The 20,244-nt window shown below is 43.0% G+C and overlaps 2 protein-coding genes across 7 annotated transcripts in view; one reads left to right on the top strand and one right to left on the bottom strand.

Annotated features, from left to right (window-relative positions):
* ZDHHC14 (zinc finger DHHC-type palmitoyltransferase 14) overlaps window positions 1-20,244 on the bottom strand; it is a 645,017-nt gene that overhangs the window by 98,836 nt on the left and 525,937 nt on the right. For 3 of the 6 annotated variants that reach the window (XM_050316221.1, XM_050316225.1, XM_050316222.1), the window contains exon 1: window positions 184-1,429. The exons of 1 other annotated variant lie outside the window; for it this stretch is intronic. In XM_050316221.1, coding sequence (XP_050172178.1) covers window positions 184-434 — 251 coding nt within the window. In that variant the 5' untranslated portion in view covers window positions 435-1,429. Of the gene's footprint in view, window positions 1-183; window positions 1,436-20,244 lie in introns of those variants that run through there. 2 more of the 6 variants (XM_050316224.1, XM_050316223.1) reach the window with 2 other exon arrangements.
* On the top strand, window positions 1,344-2,260 carry LOC126640138 (uncharacterized). Its single transcript, XM_050315702.1, has 2 exons — window positions 1,344-1,627; window positions 1,726-2,260. The coding sequence occupies exons 1-2, from the start codon at window positions 1,344-1,346 to the stop codon at window positions 2,258-2,260; spliced, it is 819 nt and encodes a 272-aa protein (XP_050171659.1).

Genomic DNA, 20,244 nt, shown 5'->3' with positions numbered 1-20,244 from the left:
AAACTGTATCATGCACCCCTCAGCATCTTATCAGATCACATTTTCAATTATATAAACCAGTATTAGCTGAATTCAGTCAGCATTCTCTATGACACCTAAATAAAAATGTTTATTTTGCTTGCAGTCAGAAAATAAATAACTAGAGGAGGAGAAATAAGATATGAATACTTTAACGTAACTTACTCAAATGCAAAGAAGAGTCCACTGGTGACCAAGATGAGAACAAGAGTCAGGTAGAAGACTCCAGTCTGTCGAGCCATCATGATCCTCCCATTGCAGAAGAACTTGTTTCTTCCAGGAAAAACCTCCCATTTTCTCTTGGGAACTGATTTCTTTTTCTTATGGGGAGACTCCATGGGAGACGAAGAACTGTGTGTGCTGATCTGACTGTATTCACAGTCTTTCATGGGCCCACTACCACCTCCAGGAGTCATCAAGAAGGAGTAAAATGTGGGGAGAACCCCACCAAAAATATATACAATATATATATGTGCAAATATTCTTCTGACCAAGACAGCCCTCTACACCAGCCCCAGTTAATAAAAAATGCAAATAAAATGATGAAAAGTCTGCTACCAGACTAGCAATAGGTGTATCACGCAAACACCAGTTAACTCTTCAGAAACCAAAGCTGTCATATCAGAAACGCTTGAGAGGGATCCTTCTTTCCTTCACTAGTTACAAAACAAACATGTAGGACAATCCTTTCCAAAACAACTTATCGCAAAACAAAACAAAAAGGAAAAAAAGTAATTATAAAGCAATTAGGCTCAAAAAAAATTAGTCTTTTTTTTTTCAAGTTTATTTTCAAATGGGAGGATTATTTTTGTCCTTCCCACGCACACCCTGAGAGCTTTCTCCGAGGGTCAGAAGGTTGGTCAAGGCAAGGTTTAGCAATCGAGTCTATCATTCATAGAGATTTGTTATAATCCTCCTTTGCGCAGCAGATTTCACTGCTAAAAATGACCATTCCTAAGACGTTCCCTCGAGAGATACACGTAACAAATCATTAAGGAGGAGAAGACAGGAAAAAAAAAAAAAAAAAGGCAAGTGAGGAACCAGGCTGCAACTCGAGCTCCGAGGAACACTTCAAGCTCTCCTCCTCCTGAAGCCGCAGTCCAGAGGGAAGGGGCCGCCGCTCCGCGCAGACCCGGGGGCGCAGGGCTTCCCTGTCACTACTCCTCAGGAAGGGATTCTCCCGAGCCCGCGGCAGCCCGGGACAGGGCCAGTCGCCGACACACACCAGCGCCTCGGGAGCAGGTCCTCCTCATCCTCCCTCCCCGCCGCCGCCGCGCCGCTCAATCCGCGCCTCCCCCTACACAACAGGTCCCCGCCGCCGTCTCATGCTGCCCAGCGCCTCGGCCCCGCGGCAGGGAGGTTGGGAGGCAGAGGACAGGCAGGCTTCGCCGCCGGTGGGAGATCTCCGCCAGGACTTCTCGCCCCCCGCACCATCCTCGCCGCCCGGCTCAGCGCCGCCGCGGGCGCTCGCACCCCGCCCCGCCGCAGGCTCTCGCCCACGGCCCGCGGCGGTGCCGGGCGCCCCCCCGCATCCCGCCCCCTCCCCCGGCGCGCAGGAGCGGCTCCCGCCGGCGTTCCTGGCTCCGCTGGGCTTTGGCCCCGCAGCGAGGTGAGAAAAACGCCCGGCTTCCCCCTCCGCGAACCAGAGAACGGCGACTTTCTCTCCACCCTCCTTTAGGAGCCTCTATCCAGGTTTCCCCCCGGCAGCCAGACCCAGAAGCAGCAGCTGCCACCACCTCTTCATTTTCAGGGGGAGGCGGTAACCACCGCAGCGCCGGCCGCCCGCCCGCCCGCCCGCGGGAGGAGCCGGCGAGGGACGGGACCACACAGGCGCACCCTCCGCCGCCCCCGCCGGCCGCTCGGTCACTCAGTCTCTTCCCGGCGAGAGGGCGGCAGGTCCCCAGCACCAGCCGATCCGATCCGACCCGGCCCGGCCCCCTCTCCCCGGCCACTGGAGCGAGGCGACAGCGCTAACTTCTCTCCATCGCCACCCCCCCAAGTAGCCGCCCGCCGGGCAGCGGGTGCCCGCGCTGGAGCTCTGCTTCTGCCGCCGCCTCCCGCTCAGCCCTCGTCGCCCCCGCGCCACGCTCCGCCGAGCCGCAAGCGGTGTGTGCCGCCAGCCCCGGGCGGAGGCCGCCCGATCCTGCCCCGCTCTCTCTGCCGAGGGCCGGCGAATCCCGCAGCCGAGTCCCGCGGGCGACCGCTGGGCACGGAGAAGCCCCACCCACGCGGCCCGACCTAGCGGGACCGGCCCCCGCCCCGTGCGGGCTCGGACACGGCACTCATGGACACACCCCTCAGCCCGCCGGGAGTTGTAGTTTCGCTCAGTTGTAGTTTCGCAGCCGGAGGCGGGACGGCGTCGAGCGGGACTACAAGCCCCAGCATGCTTTGAGAGCGGTCCCGGCGGGGCGGGGCCACCCCGGCAGCTGTCGCGGGGTGGTGCCTCCGCCCGGGCTGGCAGCGCCCCGGGCCCCGCACGGCCCGGGCAGTCCCGCTCGCACACACCCCCGCCCTCCCCGCCACCGGGGGCCGTGTCTGGGCTTGTGGTTCAGGTAGGCCGGAGGGCCGGGGCTGGAACCCGCCGCCCCCTCCGGGTCCCCTGCGTAGCCAGAGGTCTTTGGCGTCCCGCCCGCCCGAAGTGCGCGCCTGCACCGCTGCAAGGCCAGCGGGCGGCTGTCCCCGCTGCCGCTCGTGAATGCCCATGTTTCGCTGCTCCAGCGATGCCATTCACATGCTCCATTGTGCTGTGCTGCTGGAAGACCAAGGCTCGTCCAACGACGCTGACATGTTCGTACAGACCTTCACTCTCTCCTGACTTCACGTCCCAGAAGGTACTGCACGTCCCAGAAAGGGACGAGCCACTTTGAAGGGAAAAGCCTTTCCATGAATGCAGTCTTGCACCAAGCCCTTCTCACACTAGCGCTGGTGGGAGGAGTGCCTGCAGAAAGGCCAGGGAGGCTTCCCACAACTAAGGCAGAACCAGTCTCAAAGCTGCTTGATGTTGTTTCTGCCTGGTATGTTCCTCATGTGCATCCAAAGAAGAGCTATGAAGCTGGTGAAGGGTCTGGAGCATAAGTCTTATGAGCAGCTGAGGAAGCTGGGGGTGTTTAGCCTGGAGAAAAGGAGGCTTAGGGGAGACCTTATCACTGCCTACAACTACCTGTAAGGAGGGTGCAGCCAGGTCACTTCTCCTAATTAACAGGCAATAGAACAAGTTGTGCTAGAGAAGCTTTAGATTGCATATTAGGAAAGATTTCTTCACCGAAATGGTAGTCAAGCGCTGGAATAGGCTGCCTAGGGAAGTGGTGGAGTCACCATCTCTGGAGGTATTTAAAAGATGTGGATGTGGTTTAGTGGTGGATTTAGCACTTATGGGTTTACAGCTAATTCTATGATCTTAAAAGTCTTTTCCAACCTAAGTGATTCTATAGTTTTATGATCTGCCAGAGATAAGCGGGCATGCACAGTGCTAACAGGAGTTTCATTTTAACACATCTTTTAAAGTTTTGCAACTTACTAGCAGAGCTGTGTAAACTACAGACAATGGACTAGTCTAGGATATGCAGTAGGAATCAACACAGTTCAGAAAACTCGAAAGCAGACTGAACAAAATTCTGTAGAAAGCTGAGATAAAAAGTTGATTGCAACCACCCTACATCTCTCATGGTTGAATGTTGTCCTAGGAAAGACAGCAAAAACACCATGTGAGGATGCAGACAAGTGCTCGTACATAGGCAATATGTTTTCTGCTTTCATAATTCTGTTTTGAATTTTGGAAAGGAATATTTATCTCTTTAATTTAATACAACAGGCTCATTCTTTATCCATAAAGAGTGTGTGATAACAAAGGAACCATGGAACAGATTGACCAGCACTAGATAACTTTTTTTTCCTAGGAGGAAATTACTTTGGTAACCAAATTACATGGAGCAGCCTGGTAGACACTCTCCTGGTGATTATATGATCCATTTTATTGATATACAAACATAATTTTGAAATGTTAATGACACAAAGGAAAAATAGGGAGGGGTGTCTCCCTCTGAAAGGTGTAAAGGAGTAGTCCTATGGCAGCAGGATATAAAACTAGTTTCTGATATCATCTCTCATGCAAATACATTGGAATCCTTTTTCCACACATGTTGCTGCATTATTTCTTTCCATCTCCACCTCCTGTTATAGTGCCTGTTGTTGACAGTTTGCCTGCTATCTTACAGCTTGGATATCACAGCATTTTTTGTTCTTCGAATTGGTCTTCATAAACAGCTAATAATTTTTCTTTCTTAATGAATACAGCATCTATGTATGCCAGCAGAAGGCTGCTGACAGAATCTTTTTTGTTCGCTGACAAGCACTTTTAGTCTTCATTGGGTTTTTATTAGCATATTGCTGGAGATCTGTCTTCAGTGCTTTGACAATATTAATGACTGTGTCATGTCAAATGGCACTATTCTCTCCTGAGATTAGGGAATATTTTAGACATTCACAAATAGAGCAAACGGTTTATGCAAAAATGTCTCTGTTGGCTTATCTTCACAGGTAGCACTCAGGCTAATTTCAGAAACATTCTTCAAAAGCAAAACACTTGTAAACAATACCAGCATCTCATTCAAGCCGCTGTCTCATGCCACAATCTTTCCCTTGGGTTTTAAGATGTTATAATTGAGAAGAGAACCTCAGGCATATTAACTGAGAGAAATACATAAAGAATTTTGAGGAGTGCCTGGAAAAATAATTCTAAAAGTCAATCTCAGAGAACAAACACACTTTTATTTTCAGTGGTGAGTCTACTTGGATTCTAACAGGATTGTCCAGTGCCACACATTGTACTTTTCACATGATAGCCTGTTCTAGTCCCTAATCAGTACTAGTATTGCATTGGAATTTCAAGTATTACTCCTATCCTTTTGCAAACATTACAAACACACTATCAACACCTATTTGAAGTTTTTTTCAAAACAATTTGAAAACTCCCCCATAAAAAGGACTTTAGACGGCTAATATTTCACTCAATTCAACGTTATTCTTGAAAGCATCTATTATTGTTTATTCACAGTAATGCAAATTGATTTGGGGTGCTGAATAGTTTAAATCTTACAGTAGGTAGGACAAATATTCTCTCTTCACGACACTTTGTCGGATCATGTGTTATGGTATGTACTCTTCTGATTTCTTATTTTTGACTCAGGTTGATCTCATGCAAGAGGTGAATATGATGCAGCAATATTACTTGGCTTAAAAAAAAAAATCTAAGACAGGCTACCTTTTAGTTAGGCAAATGCTAATGAAAGAACTGTTGCCACTGAAAATTGGTGTTTCTTACCGTGTCTGCAATGTGGAGGTATCATAAGTGCAAGTCTTAAAACAACAGGGAAGATAATTTGCTGTGATGACATGTCATCTTACATATATAAAACATCTGTTACCATGCTTCATGTTAGAATCCGCTTAAATATGTTGGAAGCATTATCAGGCACAGTATTTAAGCTATTAAATATACACAAACTAGCAAACTGTAGCATTCTTTATGTAAGATATCTGTACTTTATGTGTCCAACACTGCTAAATAAAATTGTTTGTAATTTAAAAATCTGAAATGACTTAATCATGTAGAGTCTGGAATATTTTGGTAGTTTTTCGACTTCTAACTTTGGCCTCTTATCATATAACTTCATTGCTTTGGATAGAAATCAGAATCTCTGGATATTTTAATTTATTCCAGCAGAATAAAATGAGAATTCTCCTTAAAAATGCAATTAAAATCCAGCAGATTTCAGAATTGGCCATGCTTTCGTGATCAATGGCTGCTTCCAAACATCATGAGAGAATGCCTCCAAATCTTACAATTATACTGAAAAACTAAAGATGAGCATTGCGTGATGTTATCACTGTGGTATTGTAAGCCTATTGAACATTTTGTCTTGCTCTGATTTGAGTGAAGGAAAGAAAAAAAGTCTCTGATTCTGGGAAGCTGACACAGAACATGTGTTGCAGGTCGAGGCGGGAAAGCGACACGATTTCAGGATACCAGCACTTTATTACAACAGTGTATCTACCTTTATACAGTCCTGGGTGACACATGTACACACAGTATTGGTTTACTACTAACATAACAACTCATGATTGGACACACAGCCACACGTCTTAACACAATAGGTCAGTATTCTGACAGGAAACCCATTCTGTGTTACAGTCCTTACTGTCCGTGGTTAACCCTCTGCCAAGTGTTGAAGTTCCGTCCTCGGTATTTTAACTTACAGAGAGCCCAGAACCAGCTGGGCTCCCCCACAAACATGAGCCAACCAAAAGAAAGAACCAGGAAAGTACAGTTATATGAGGAAAAAACCCCAAATTTTCCAGTGTTACCAGTCACATTGAAAGTTCCCTCACTAGAGCCAGGAAATAATTCTCTGCAGTTCATCACGTGTTAGTAGCATACACTGCACAAACAGTGCAGTGAATTACAGTTTGTTTAATGCTTTGCTTCCCTGTGAAGAACCCTAGGTTGATCATTGCTTGATGCAGAACAGCATAATTTAATTGGTCAGTACTACACAGAAATTTCTGTATACTTTGTATACTTTAGTGACGGTCAGGTGTTCAGTTTACTAATTCTTGATTAATATTGTTCATACAGCTTTATCTTAATCCTCGTTCACCAAACCAGTTGTTTTCCTTCAGTGAGCTTCCTCTTTAAAACCACTTTTTTTTTTCTTTTCTAAGAATACGTACAGGAAATGAACTTTGCACTTGAGAGAAATAAACATATGATCATGGGTCGTACCTCTCTGTACTCTTCAGCACACATCTCTTTCCAATTTCTAGGTGTTTTCATGCCTAAACTCCTCACTGTTGAGCCAGGTCTCATTCTTCATAAATAATGAGGTCTCATTCTGTACAAATGATATTAAAACAAGTGTCTGTGTGAGCAGTAGATGAAACAAGCTGGATTTTCTTTCCCCATCACAACCACAGTGTTTTTCCCTATGGTCTGCACTGACATTCTCCATGTGACAAGAGAATCCCATACTGTGGCTAACTGGGGAACCAGATGGCTGCTACCACATGACCAAAAGTGAAGTGACGTAAGATGGGTGAGTGGCTGAGCAGAGCTCGCAGCTCACAAGCACCAAGGGAGGAAGGCCTCTCTCCACATTTCCTTGCTCTTAAACTAGCAGTGAAGTGTGGGAGTTAGCCTGTCCTCAGATCCTTCCACCCTCTCCCTTGCAATCTCACTACTGCTTATCAGATGTTTCGCAGAGCTTGATACAACAATAAAAGCAGAAATAGAAAACTAATTTTTTTTTGGCAAGTTCATTTTCTGCCACTTTTTCATGCTGAAATGACTCAGCAAAGGAAAGGACATGACAAAGCATGACAAAGGACTGCTATAAGGGAGGGACAGGAACACATTGCCCAGGGAAAGGGAAGTGAAAGAAGAGCTTTCTTCTTTATAAGTTTATATATTATATAAACTTAAATATATATAAAATAAAGGGCAGAGAGTAGGACTGTATGCAGCAGTTAGATTGGTCTAAGCTGACACTGAACTTCAGACTCAACCAGATGTGCTCATGGAGGCATCCCATAGGATGCAAGAGCTGGCAAAAAGTGAGAGAACACAACATGCAGCTTAAAGACAGAGAAGTAAGGGAAAGCAGAACCTTTGTGTCTGGTAGTGGTGGACTATTGGATAAGCCATCTCATTACGACTTGCTCAGGATGGTAATACATAATGCCCAAGTACTTTACAAAGCATTGGCATCAATTTGTCTTTCAATGATTTTCTGGAAACTTCCAAAAAATATAATTAAACTTGAAGCTTCTACTCTCTTTTGCGTTCAGCTGAGCAAATTCCAAATTATTCTTTGGGGAGAGAAGGATAGTCTGAATGACACTTTTAACAATTGCCCAAGATTGTTCCCATAGGAAACAAAACAAAAAATAATAAAATACACACTTACAAAGGGTCATGTAATTAAAGGGATGCTGTCAATTGCAATTATTTTAATTAACCAATTAGTGTAGTAAAAAAGTTTTGTGATAGTGTTCTTTAACCAATATGCCCTGTGTAAGAGAATACCTCTTTTACAGGTGGTTTTTCTTTTCCTCCTATTTCCTACTTGAGGCTGAGGAAGGGACTATTCTCCTGGTTGACAAAACAATATCTGCAAGTACGCTCCAGTTTACCTCATATACAAACTTTTTTGCCCCTCTGTGTGTATTTCCTGGCTGCCTCTTCTTTCTCTTCTCTGCTGCCGCAGCAAACACCCACTCACAGTACTGTGGGAAAGTAGGAACTTGTGCTTTGCTGTGGAGTGCAAGAAAGTGATTCCATCCCAGCTCATGTGGGAGCATGACACTCATTTTAAGAAAAGCCTTCTTAATAATTATAGTTGTGGGCTGTTTCACTGTTTTGGACTATGCACTTTGAGCATTTACAGGAGAACCATCCATTGCTGTCAGTGGAATGCATCCATGATGTGTGCTTATATGGATTAATACAAAATACATAATAGTTTTCCTAGGGGAATAGGGCAATTAGAGACTTCTGTCAGTCCCAGAGGGGGGCTATCCGCACCATTAAACATTTAACTAGGCCATCTCAAAATGGAGCCAACTGCTTTTGAAAATGTTTTTAATGCTTCCTTGTCACATTCAGCATCATTAACAGTGAAGATTTAGTATATATTGTTTCTTTTCTCTTGCTTTTTTTTATTTCCCTACCTCTAACTTGGTTCTGTGTGTCTTCTAGACCTGCCCTCCCTCACTGCATACACCATCTTTCAGCAAACGGCAGTGTTGGTCTTGGACTTCACATCCACCCCTCTTTCCCACCTTCCTACCATAAAACACTGAGCAAAAAGAATAAGAGAAACCAGGTCATTTTACACCTCTCAGAGCTATTGTTTTCAGGACAGTAAGTCAGGAGTGCTGTTCAGGGGTGCGGCACTGCACGGATGGAATTAATTTTGAATTTGGAAAGCCTGGGTTCCTTCCCAGAAGGAATAAAAAAAATAGTTCATTTGCTTGGTAATTTATACTCTGTGGAATCTGAATATTCAATGAGCTCTGTATACAAAGGATTAGATATGACTCATAAGTCATATGGCTGACAACACTGTGGTAGAGAAAGGAAGTCTGACAATCAACAGAAATATGATACTTATCATACACAAATGTGGTCAGAGGCATAAAAAAAACAAAAACCTTTTTTCTGCTATTTTTGTTAATTTATTTACTATCATTATTATTATGATATTTCTGTGAACACTTAAATGGATGGGCTTTACTCGGCTCAGAAGCATGTGCCCAACTAGGTATGTGCTTTTGGCACCAGAGTTTTAGCGATTACTTTTGCTACTAATTGATGCATCATCTTCTGACGGAAATGTGATTTTCACTTAATACATGCATATTTCATGTTGCAATCAACGCAATGGCTCACTTTTAAGCATTCTCAGAATTTTTTCTTCAAATATGTCCAAATGGATCTCGTAAGACATATTTCTATTTTTTCCTGTAAGATTATTAGCCTTAATTATTTTAACCAATAATAATTAAAAAAAAAATCAAGAACTTCTTATAAGAAGAGGTATAGGGTTATTTGTATGGTTAAGATAAGATTTTGACCAAGGTTCTGAGAGGGACTTGGAAATACTTTAGAACATATGCTTTTAATACCAGGATAGGAGAATGAGTTTATAAATTTGACTTTTTGCAGAGTTAGTTTATACTAACCTACTAGCATTCATATAAATGAATTCTGATGAGCAAATGGCAGCCTGAAGTATAATCACATCTTAAACCAATAAAACTGTAACCAGCAAATCCAGGGAAACTATTCAGAATTCCAAATAAAATTATTCATGCAATAAATAATATGCAAATATAAGTCTTGGAGGCATTCTGAATTGTTACATTTATTTGATTAAAAGGAGTGTAGGTACAAAATACCAGCAGGAACAAAATGGGAAAGAAACGTCACAGAGGAATGAGATTTGGAGAACAGGTTAAGTTGCCCAGAGAAGTCATGGATGCCCTGTCCCTCTATGCATTCGAGGCCAGGCTGGATGAGGCATTGAGCAACATGAGAGGTGTCCCTGCCCACAGCAGGAGGGTTGGAACTAGATGATCTCTAAGGTCCCTTCAAATCCAAAACCATTCTATGATTCTAACAATTTCAGCTCAGACTAGATATAAAGGTAACCAAAATGTTTACCAGTAACCAGAGTTCCTCCCAGTGAGAGATCCACGTATTCATTTGTACCACAGGTGTGTATAAGCAGACACTGGAGAAACATTTTCACCTTGACTCTAGCAGGACATACTCAGCCTGCCTTCTGTCCAGCTCAGAGGATGTGAAGTGGACTGTCATAATTCAGTTGCCCCTCAGCCACACAGCCCCAAGTAACCAGTAACGTCAGATGGAAAGAGGGAAGGGGGGAACGCCTGTGTGACTATCTGAGCTTAATGAACTTCGGTTTTTAGTGAGTTTTAACTTTGAGATAGAAACAGAAGTATTTACGTGGAAAAATGTATGAAGTGAGGTTACATGCATAAGAATGAAGTCTCCAAACACCCGTGAGGAGTCTGAGTCCAGCATCAGCCCTGGATACCTGAGAGATGGTGAATACTTGGTAAAGTTGATAGCTGAAGCTTCAGGTGGCTGCTCAGAGCTAAGGAGTAGGGGCAGAGGACATCAAGAGGGGAAAAGTCTGACACTTACTGCCTATGGGAGAAACTGCAGGTGGATTTTTAGGGATACCTTGCTCAGAAGGAACATCTTGTAAGGGGAAACAATCAGTAAAAACTTGCATTTTTTCTCTTCTGAAGATAACTGCAATGAAGCAGTTTTCTTCCACGGGGAAATTCTAACAAAAAGCAAATTACTTGTGGCATGAAGGGGCAGTTCATGGGGATTTATGAGAACCCAGTTTAACTTTCCTTTTTTTGTGATTCTCGTCCAGGCCATCTGGCGCAGACTAGCTTTTGGCACACAGGTCAAAGCTAGGGCTTTCCTAGCAGGCTGGCTTCATCCTTTCTTCACGCTCACAGAAGCATACTTTAGTGCAAAATCCATCCCACGCTTTATCTGCATACCACAGCCCTGCCTGTCATGCATTATGCACAACACTCAGCAATTGTCTGCTCTAACCACAACAGCTAACCACAGCACGTTGCTCAGAATACGCCCAGCACACATCCGTAACCTTTGTGTGGCCTACACTACAAACACACTCCACCCACTATTATTTTGCTTGCTGTGCCTGCCACTGTACCTGCTCTTTGTGCAACAACTGAAGAAATCATGACAGCATCTCGGGCCTCTGCTGAGCCTGCCAGGGCCAGGTAAGCTACGAGATGTCACACCTCAATACCTTGCAGGAACTTCTAGACTTATATAAAATAGATTTTCTTTTTTCCCTCTAAGGACCACTTTTTTTTTTTTTTTTTTTTTTTTGCAATAACCAATACTTCATAACTTAAAGAGGTTTTGCATCTTGGAGACTAACATTCCCTGTGGCACCATATTATGGTCTGTATTTGGAACAAGCAATAGATAATCAAAAACTCAATGCCAGATGCCTGTCTCAAGAGTTAGCACCTGCCATTCTGCACTAACTAGCATTCTGGGCATCCATGCATATTTAGGAGGCATCTAGCACAGATGAGCTTCAGCAAATCCAAGGGGGGTCTGTTTACAGTCAAGATCTTTAAAGCCATTCTCCACAGGCTGTATCCCCACATAATCTTCAGCAACACTGAAATATTGGTAGCTCTTTGCCCAGTGTGGACTTCCCACTGCAGGGAACAAAAGACAAGATTCACATTCCCACAGGATGTGGCTATGTAGTTCTTACAGCTGCACTTAGGAGAAAAATATAAGTCATTGTCAATTCTTTACTCTTCCAGAGTGGGTAGCTGGCACTCTCTCCCCCTCTGCAGAACCTTGGCTTCTACAAAGCTGGAAAACCTGTGTTTATTTCAGGCACTGCAATTTTTTAATCTTGGATGAACTATCCGTACCCAGCCAAGCTGCTCACATGCTATGTTGTGAGGGACTATGCACTCAGCTTGGTGACCACAGGGACTGCTAGGATTCAGGGAATTACAGTTTCCCATGTTCTATGAGAATCCCTACAACCAGATAAATCCCATACCATCTCTTTATGTGGCTTTTGGTGAACTCTTCAACATGGAATAGCCTCATAAAATTGTCTTTCAGTCTATCTATATTCGTCTTAGCACTGCTGCTGCCTCTGAGCAATCCTGAGCCCTGTCATGGTAGGCAAATATGTGTTAGCAACAGCACAGCTTCAGAAGCACCACCTGGGTCTGTAGGGCAAGAAAGGCCTTTACGTTAATCAATGTTTGTTCCAACTAGTGCTCACAGGGCAGAATGTTTCTCTCCATACATGTCCAAAAAAAAACCCACTAATTTCCTTCCTTCCTCTGCACCTCCTCAAGAAGACAAATGCAAGAATTTCCTCTCTATACAAAAAGACTAAAAAAACCTCAATCCTCCCACTTCCTTTTCCCACCTCCTTCTAAAGTCATGAAAAGCACCAGTTTATCTCTCCACCAACCTACCAAAGGCTACAGCTCTCCATCTTCTTACACTTCATAAGCTTAGCTCCTCTTCTGCCTCTGAGAAGTTGGAAGGCTGAGGAATGATCTTTGCACAGGTCAGTTGTCAGACCTGTGCCATGAAAGACTCACACAAGAACAAAGCCCAGGCTCTCTTAGGCAGATCGACTGTATCTCTCTGTTTTGCTGCCTGCCCTATATCCCTGCCAGACAGAGGCAGGCCACATTCCCTACTATCCCTCTCCACGAGGCCAGCCATGGAGCTGAGATGAGAGAAGAAAATACTTGCCTTTGAACACTTCACTCAAAATAGATGGTGAGCGGAAAGCTTTAAATAAAAGCATTTTGTACAATACATGTAGAACTAAGTATTTCTCAGAAGACTTCACCACAATTAACCCCTTGAATAAATAAACCCATGTTAAGTCTCCATCTAGTGTTGCTATGCAGCCCACTTCAGAAGAGAAGCAGTGGATTTGGCCACCATGGATAAGGAATACTCAGGATGGAAGTTGCTTGGTGGGCTGTCAGGCTATGTGACTCCTCCTTGGATTGGGTTTTTACAGGGATGAAAGTCAGAAGGTGCCTGGACAGCTTTTGAAGAAACACTCCACTGTACATAAATAGTAGCCAAATCTATGGGCAGTACAGAAGCATGCCCTCTCAGATTTCTTCCACTGGGAATGAGAGGACAAGAGGACATAGGTACTACTTAGTTTGAAGACAGAAAGTGGGGAAGTAACTCTCCTGTGCTGTGAGGATTCGAACCAAGTTTTTATTACAATGACAAGTTTTGAAGAAAAGGAAATTTTCACAGCATCAAGTTTTCAAGAGAGGAAGGAATTCACTGGAGTGAAAAAGGTTGTTGTCCAGATCTTGCAAAATGCAATTAAAAAAAGGAGAAATGTTGCAATTTCTAAAAATTGTGAAAATAAGAATACTATTTTTGAAAATACTGTTCGAAAAGATAGCCTACTTTTTTTTTCCAGTATTGAATTAGAATGGGAATAGTAATTTTTAAGAGGTAAGGCTTTTAAATTTTAAATATTATCAAAATCTTTTGCTATTTAATTAAAGAGTTGCTACAATTTATGATTTTGTAAGTAAAACCCCAAAGTTCTTTCCATCCTTAGGAATGCTATTTGATTGCACTGGAGGATTATTTATATAATAAACTATTTGAAATTAATTGTATCCTGGGAATATATACATTGTTGTTTTAACCATTGGGAAAGCAAAAATGAATTGTATTGATCAACAAAGATCTCCTTAAAATCTTAGAAAGCTTAGGTCTCTAGAGGAACACTGAGAAATTGTGCCTGTGGCTGTCACTGTCTTGGAAGGCCTGCTGGATCCAGTGGTGGAGGTGATATACTGTGTGGAACAAAGACAAATGGGTTTGGTCACCTCAGTATAAGAAAGATATAAAGCTATTAGAGAGTGTCCAAAGGAGGGCAATGAAGATGGTGAAGGGCCTTGAGGGGAAGCCATGTGAGGAGCGACTAAGGTCACTTTGTCTGCTCAGCCTGGAGAAGAGGAGACTGAGGGGAGACTTTATTGCAGTCTTCAACTTCCTTGTGAGGAGAAGAGGAGGGGCTGACACTGATCTCTTCTCTGTGTGACAGGACCCAAGGGAATTACATGGAGCAATGCCCAGGGAGGTTTAGATTGGATGCTCTAAAGAGGTTCTTAACCCAGCAGGTGGTTGGGCAGTGGAACGGGCTCCCCAGGGAAGTGATAACAGCACCAAGCTTGACAGAGTTCAAGAAGTGTTTGGATGATACTCTCAGGCACATGGTGTGATTCTTGGGGATGGTCCTGTGCAAGGCCATGAGTGGGACTTGATGATTCTTGTGGGTCCCTTCCAACTTGGCATATTCTGTGATTCTGTGAAATTAGATCACAACATATATCACAGAGGGCCATCATCCGCATGGCCAAGTGCCACTTTTATAACGCCCAAAAGCATTTACTGTCAGATCGTGTTATCATGTCTTTGTCCACCCAGAGCAATACATTCCACAACCCTGGCATTTATCAGGTTCAGAATTATACTTTCTTTTATTTTCTGTCAAAGGCAAAACTAGGAAGACTCTCTTCAGTTGTCTGCTTCATATTAGACAGGAATACTCTTTTCTATCAGTTTAAGGGATCATGTTCCTTCGTCTACTTGAAGAGGGGTAAGGGGGAAGAAAGGAGGGAGGGAGGTCGCTTTTGCAAACCTGGAAGTTCCTTTATCTTATTCTGAGCTGAAAGCATTTTACATGTCAGCTGTGAATCAGAAACTTTATGCTGCTTAGTAGCACCCGTGCCTCCTGGTTCTACCAAGTAGGTTCAGTTGATCTTTCAGGTCATCCAAGGGTTCATATACCCTGTAAAAGGGCAAACCATCCATGTTTGCTCATTAGGACATTAGATTTAATAAAATCTACCTGATATACATACATGCAACATATGTGCACATGTACAAACTCCACATCCCTATGCACAGCTAGAGCAATGCTTCCATCTGACCTTAGAACCTCTCAACCTTCCATGTGTATGATAAAACGCTCTTGTGAGGCTACCTCCTTACCCAAGGGCTTATTATAAGATCAGGGCCACAGTTTAAACCAGGTATCAAAGAGCTGTAAATCCTGACATAAACAAGAACAATCATACTTTCAGTTCAGTGAATATGATAAAGTGTTCTTAAACGCAGCATTCATATTTCTTTCTCTGGTCCTGATATTACTAGAGAACAAAAAGCACTATCCAGTGAACACAGAAGGAGATGAGAAGTCAGCTGTTAGTTTTAAGCTTTATTTCAGCTCTAAAATCAAAGACCTCTTTATAGCCTAATAGAATTATAGACTCGAGTCTACCATTAATAGCATATGTGGCGCCAGTGTAATAAAAAATAGAAATTCATTGTCCAAGAATGATTTATGAAGTTCAGTAATTCATGTCAGAGTTTCCACAACATTGTGCTTCTCAAAAAATCTCAGGTTCAACTAACCAACAGCACTCAGTTAGACATTGATCCTTTAATGAATGTGTGCACTTTACTGATTTTATTTTGGCAAAGTTACAAGTATAGAAGCGAGAGAGAGAGAAAGAAAATGTGCAATAAAATATTCAGCAACATTTCTATTCTGCTTTGCACTTGGTACGTTTAAGATATTTACTTCATCTTTCCATCCTCCGGGATAAATATATACCATAGAACATGTAAACATCTGAGAAAACGCTCATTTTTAAATATTGAGTTCAGCAGAATGTATGAAAAACAGATGTGAAGAAGCAAAGATCAGATTTAAGGATCATTTTAGCAACAGGGTTTACTTCATATCTGTAATATATATAATCTATAAAAATAATGCTTAGAAAATATTAGTTAGCCTACTTTTGACCATTCAGGTCTCTGCAGTGCTACAACAAGTGAGCTTGCTCACTTTTTTTTTAACAGTGTACATTTAGTTTTAATGGTTCAGCTCTTCTTCAGTCATCAATAGGGAGCCTTGTTACCATGGTGACAGACAGATGGATTAATGCGATGTTTAGAGAGATACAGTAGTGCCAAATTTTGATATATAAAGTAAGCGCTAATCTACTGCATACACAAGAGGGCAAGCATGCAGAAAATTTCAGGGACAGTCTTCCCTACACACAGGGTATGCCTTGACACAGTATTCTCACTATCTTGTCAGAAGGTGGCCATCTATCTGCCACTTTATGTCCTTCAAAAATACCTGGTTGGAGTCACAGACAGATGCTCTAAAATCTTAAACCAAATGTCTAATGAGGCCTATTGGAAACAGCTGCTGTCAACACCTAATGTGTCAGCTACATGTATTAGGCCATGAAGCTACCGGTCATCTGAGAACGATTATCTATAATCCACTTCTTGAAATGCAGTCTGACACCTTGAGCTGAAACCTTTTCATTTGCCTGTTTACTTTATTCATTGCACGTCTTGCTAATGAGAAAGAAATTCAAGATATACAAAAATCATTGGGGTTTTACAGACCACAGACAGATTGCATGTCAAGTAATCCTTCTTAAAACTTTCACACTTCCTTCTCTTTCAAACCTTTAATGACCTGCACCTTCCTTGCCCATCTCACTCCCTACCCTAGAGCTGCTAATGAGCTTTCCTGTTTTCAAAGTATTAGCTTAACAGTTCATGTCTCGCAAACACCCTCAGACAGAGATGACATTAATTCAAGAAGAAAATGTGTGACAGTCACGCTATGAATTCCTGTCAGACAGTGAATCCCTCAAGCTCGTAGAACTAAGAAGTTATACTAGTTGCATAGTTTTATTTTATTTGACTTTATTCTCTGTGCAAGGCTTGAATCATTCTATCATTGCCAGACATCCTCACTGCAGAAACCAAAGATAAGCTGCTATTGACTGAAAAGTCAGGTAATTTTAAAAGACAGTTTAACCTGCCAAGTGAAATTCTGGCACAAACGTGGTGCTCTTAGAAATATTTTAAATGTGAAATCAGAAGTACTTTATCCAGATCACACTATTAATTTATGTAACAAGAGTAGTCTAATTAGAAATGTTTTCCATCCATCTACACAAAGTGATAATTATAATTCATCAGGAGCCTAATATTCAGCTCTCCTTCCAGGCCTTTTTAAATTCTAATATTAAACTATAGCAATTAAACTCTATGAATGACCGTGAAAGGGGCCTTTGGATATAACTGCACTGAAGCCAATTAGGAAAAGTATACATGTCATATTCCTGACAATTAATTTTACAGTTGGCTTTCTCAGCAGGTGACATACTAGTACACATGAGTCAAGTTTACACTGGCCACTTCCCCACAATAAATGAAGTGCCAGTCCAATTTCTTCCCTCTGCCAGATGCTCTGCAGCACATGCCCCCAGACTGGTGTCGCTGTGAGGACAGCCAGTGGCATGGAGTGGGTGCAGCCCAGAGGCCCATGCCGTGCAGCAGCCTCTGGACAGGCATCTGAGACTTCTGCTGCCCAGTGGTGTATGCCAGTACCACATTCCTCCCACCCTGCAGCAACTGTGGTGTGGAGTGTTACATCAGAGCCAAGCTGGAAGTTCCCCTTGCCCATGAACTAATTTGTGGAGGAGTCAAACCAGACACCCAGGTCTCGGTCCAACCTCCTCCCAAAAGTAGGCTCAGCAGTGTGCTCAGAGCAGCTCACTGAGGGCTTTGTCCTCATGAAAGCTTCCTTGAAGGAAACTGTACAGCCTCTCCAGGCAGTCTGTTCTGAGCCTGACTGTCCTTGTTTGAGTTACGAACAAAGTCATCTCCCGAAGCCCACAGCAGATAACACACAAGATGGACAACTATTGGACTGTCACCAAGAGGCCTCCTTTGTCCTGCCAACCATCATTTTGGAAGTTTCCAATTATGGTCACGTGGGCCAGGACTATATTTTCTCTGTAGAAAATCCTGCTTCCAGGCTGTCAGCAGGCAGAACCTGTTCAGCTGGTCAATCTAAACGCTGCTACTAAACCCCTTCTGCTACCTCAAGTTGCAGCATCCAGTAAGAGTGCCTGAAACTCAAGTACCAGGCCATACTCTAATGACACCATGGAAATAATAATCAATTTTTGCTTTTTTAAAAACTTTAGTCAGAAATACTTCTTTTCTGGACAGTGTTAGAGGTTTTTCTAATACAGTACAGCAATGTAACTATTAAAAGTTGTTAGAGTAGTATTCTATAATGAAACACATACTAAGACCACTAAAGACATAGTACCCAGTAAAATTAAAAAACAGCTTGCAAACATTTGCTAGGTCTCTAAAGACAGTGGTAATACTGCAGGAATTGGGAAGGGATCTGTGATTATCCTCTGTAGTAAATGTAGGCAGAGCCAAAGAGATATAGGCATATTTTACTTGCCAAAAGAGAATATTATAAACATGGAGCAGTTAATAAACCAAAGATTTAGTAACGTATGAGAACAGTAAACAAGTAGATACATGCATATGCAAGAAGACCCTCCATAAGTGTTCCTATCTCTGCAGCCCCACCTAAATGGTGTCCCAGGCATGTGACGGCCTTGATACGTTATCAACAGCTCTGAAATCTGTAGTGCACCTCTGACCAGCCATAATGTCATCATCCACAAATGCTAATTTGGCATTTATAACTGGCCATATTGCCAATGGGACTTTTGCCATTTACTGAAATGTGTCCAGGCTGTGGCCATAAAAAGCAACGTCGCTGTGGTGTCTGTGCAGCATGCCGGCACACTCAGTCCTGTCTGAAGTTACACCTGACATGCCCTGCTGAATAACCAAATGTAGAAGTGAAATTATAAAAGAGCGTTTCATATTCTGTAGAAGGAAGCTGCAGCTTAGAAAGGCAGCTCTGGGGCTGGGGGAGCTGGCTGGGAATCTGGAGATCCAGCCACTCAGCTCCTGCCTTCGTTGGGAGAATCAGAGCAGAACCCTGTACAAACTGATTAATTTGCTCATCTTCTCCAAAGGGAAAAATACGCCTCCCTTAAGTGTGTGAAACCAGCTCAAACAATATTTTTAAGTCTCTTTTGATTCTCCAGTGCAAGGCTCTTCTTATAATTGTCTGTACATTTGCCAAAAGAGCACTGACTTTGTCAGTATTTCTGTGACTAAAGTCTTTGCATCACTAGTCAATGACCAGGTTTTTGCTGCAGTATGAGACAGGAGACCTAGAGGACTTACTCTCAACATGGGAATTTCAGCCACCAGATTTTTAAGACATGCATTAACAGTAACCACCTTACTCTGAAATGAGAGGTTTCTGCAGAAACCAACTCCTAGGTGCAAAACACTTTCATTTGTTATCCAATCGACCAGAAAAATATTTGGAAATATGTAACTGGTTTCTTCATGCCCCCACCTGTATGCAGCACTACAGCTGGATGGTGCTTTCAGGAGTATCAAAGCTTCCATAAATAGAGGAAATGACCCCGGCCAGTCAGGCAGAGAGCAAAGCTCAGCTCTCCTGAGAGCCAGAGGGTAGTTCAACTGCCGCACTTTCTCTCTTTCTAAAACCAGTGTTTGGCTCTTTCCCAAGGTCTTTTACATAATCCAGTTCTGTTACTGAACATGTCAGTTTAACCAGTATTCAAATCAACCTCTTCTATGTTTTGAATTGGATTTTCAAGCTCCAAACAGGATTTTGTGTCTCAACTGCCAGCATTTTTTGCAGTGGCACTCAAGACTTTTGGATATACAAATCAGACAGGTAATTTAGTGAATATATCAAATTACTGCCTTTATTATGTCCCTGTCATCTTATAAACTAGATTCTTTTCCTCTGAATACCTAAACTGCAAGCTTGGTCCTCAAGTGAAACGCACCTTTAGTGGAGATGGCCAGGTATCACTGTGCAGGAAAGGAAGGGGAGCAGGAGACACACAAGCCAGTACTGAAATGTTTCACAGCATTATGTTAAGAAGCTTGCACACCGTGGTTCTGTTTTGTGATAGAGCTGCTTATTGGCAGCAATACCATGCATTCGCAAGGATTATAAAAATGTGTTAGGGAATATATTTATGCAAACTTGTTTCTTTGAGTTATTTTATTTTCTTCTTTGCATTCTTGCTCATTCCCTCACCAATACTGTACAATTATTGGAACTCCCACAGGAGAGACACTGTGTTATCAATTTTTCA

This window comes from Myiozetetes cayanensis, unplaced genomic scaffold (genome assembly GCF_022539395.1).
Source record: "Myiozetetes cayanensis isolate MyiCay16 unplaced genomic scaffold, myiCay2020 scf2-11, whole genome shotgun sequence".
NCBI lineage: Eukaryota > Metazoa > Chordata > Aves > Passeriformes > Tyrannidae > Myiozetetes > Myiozetetes cayanensis.
The sequence above is the reverse complement of the archived record's forward strand: the minus strand, read 5'-3'. Positions and strand labels throughout refer to the sequence as shown.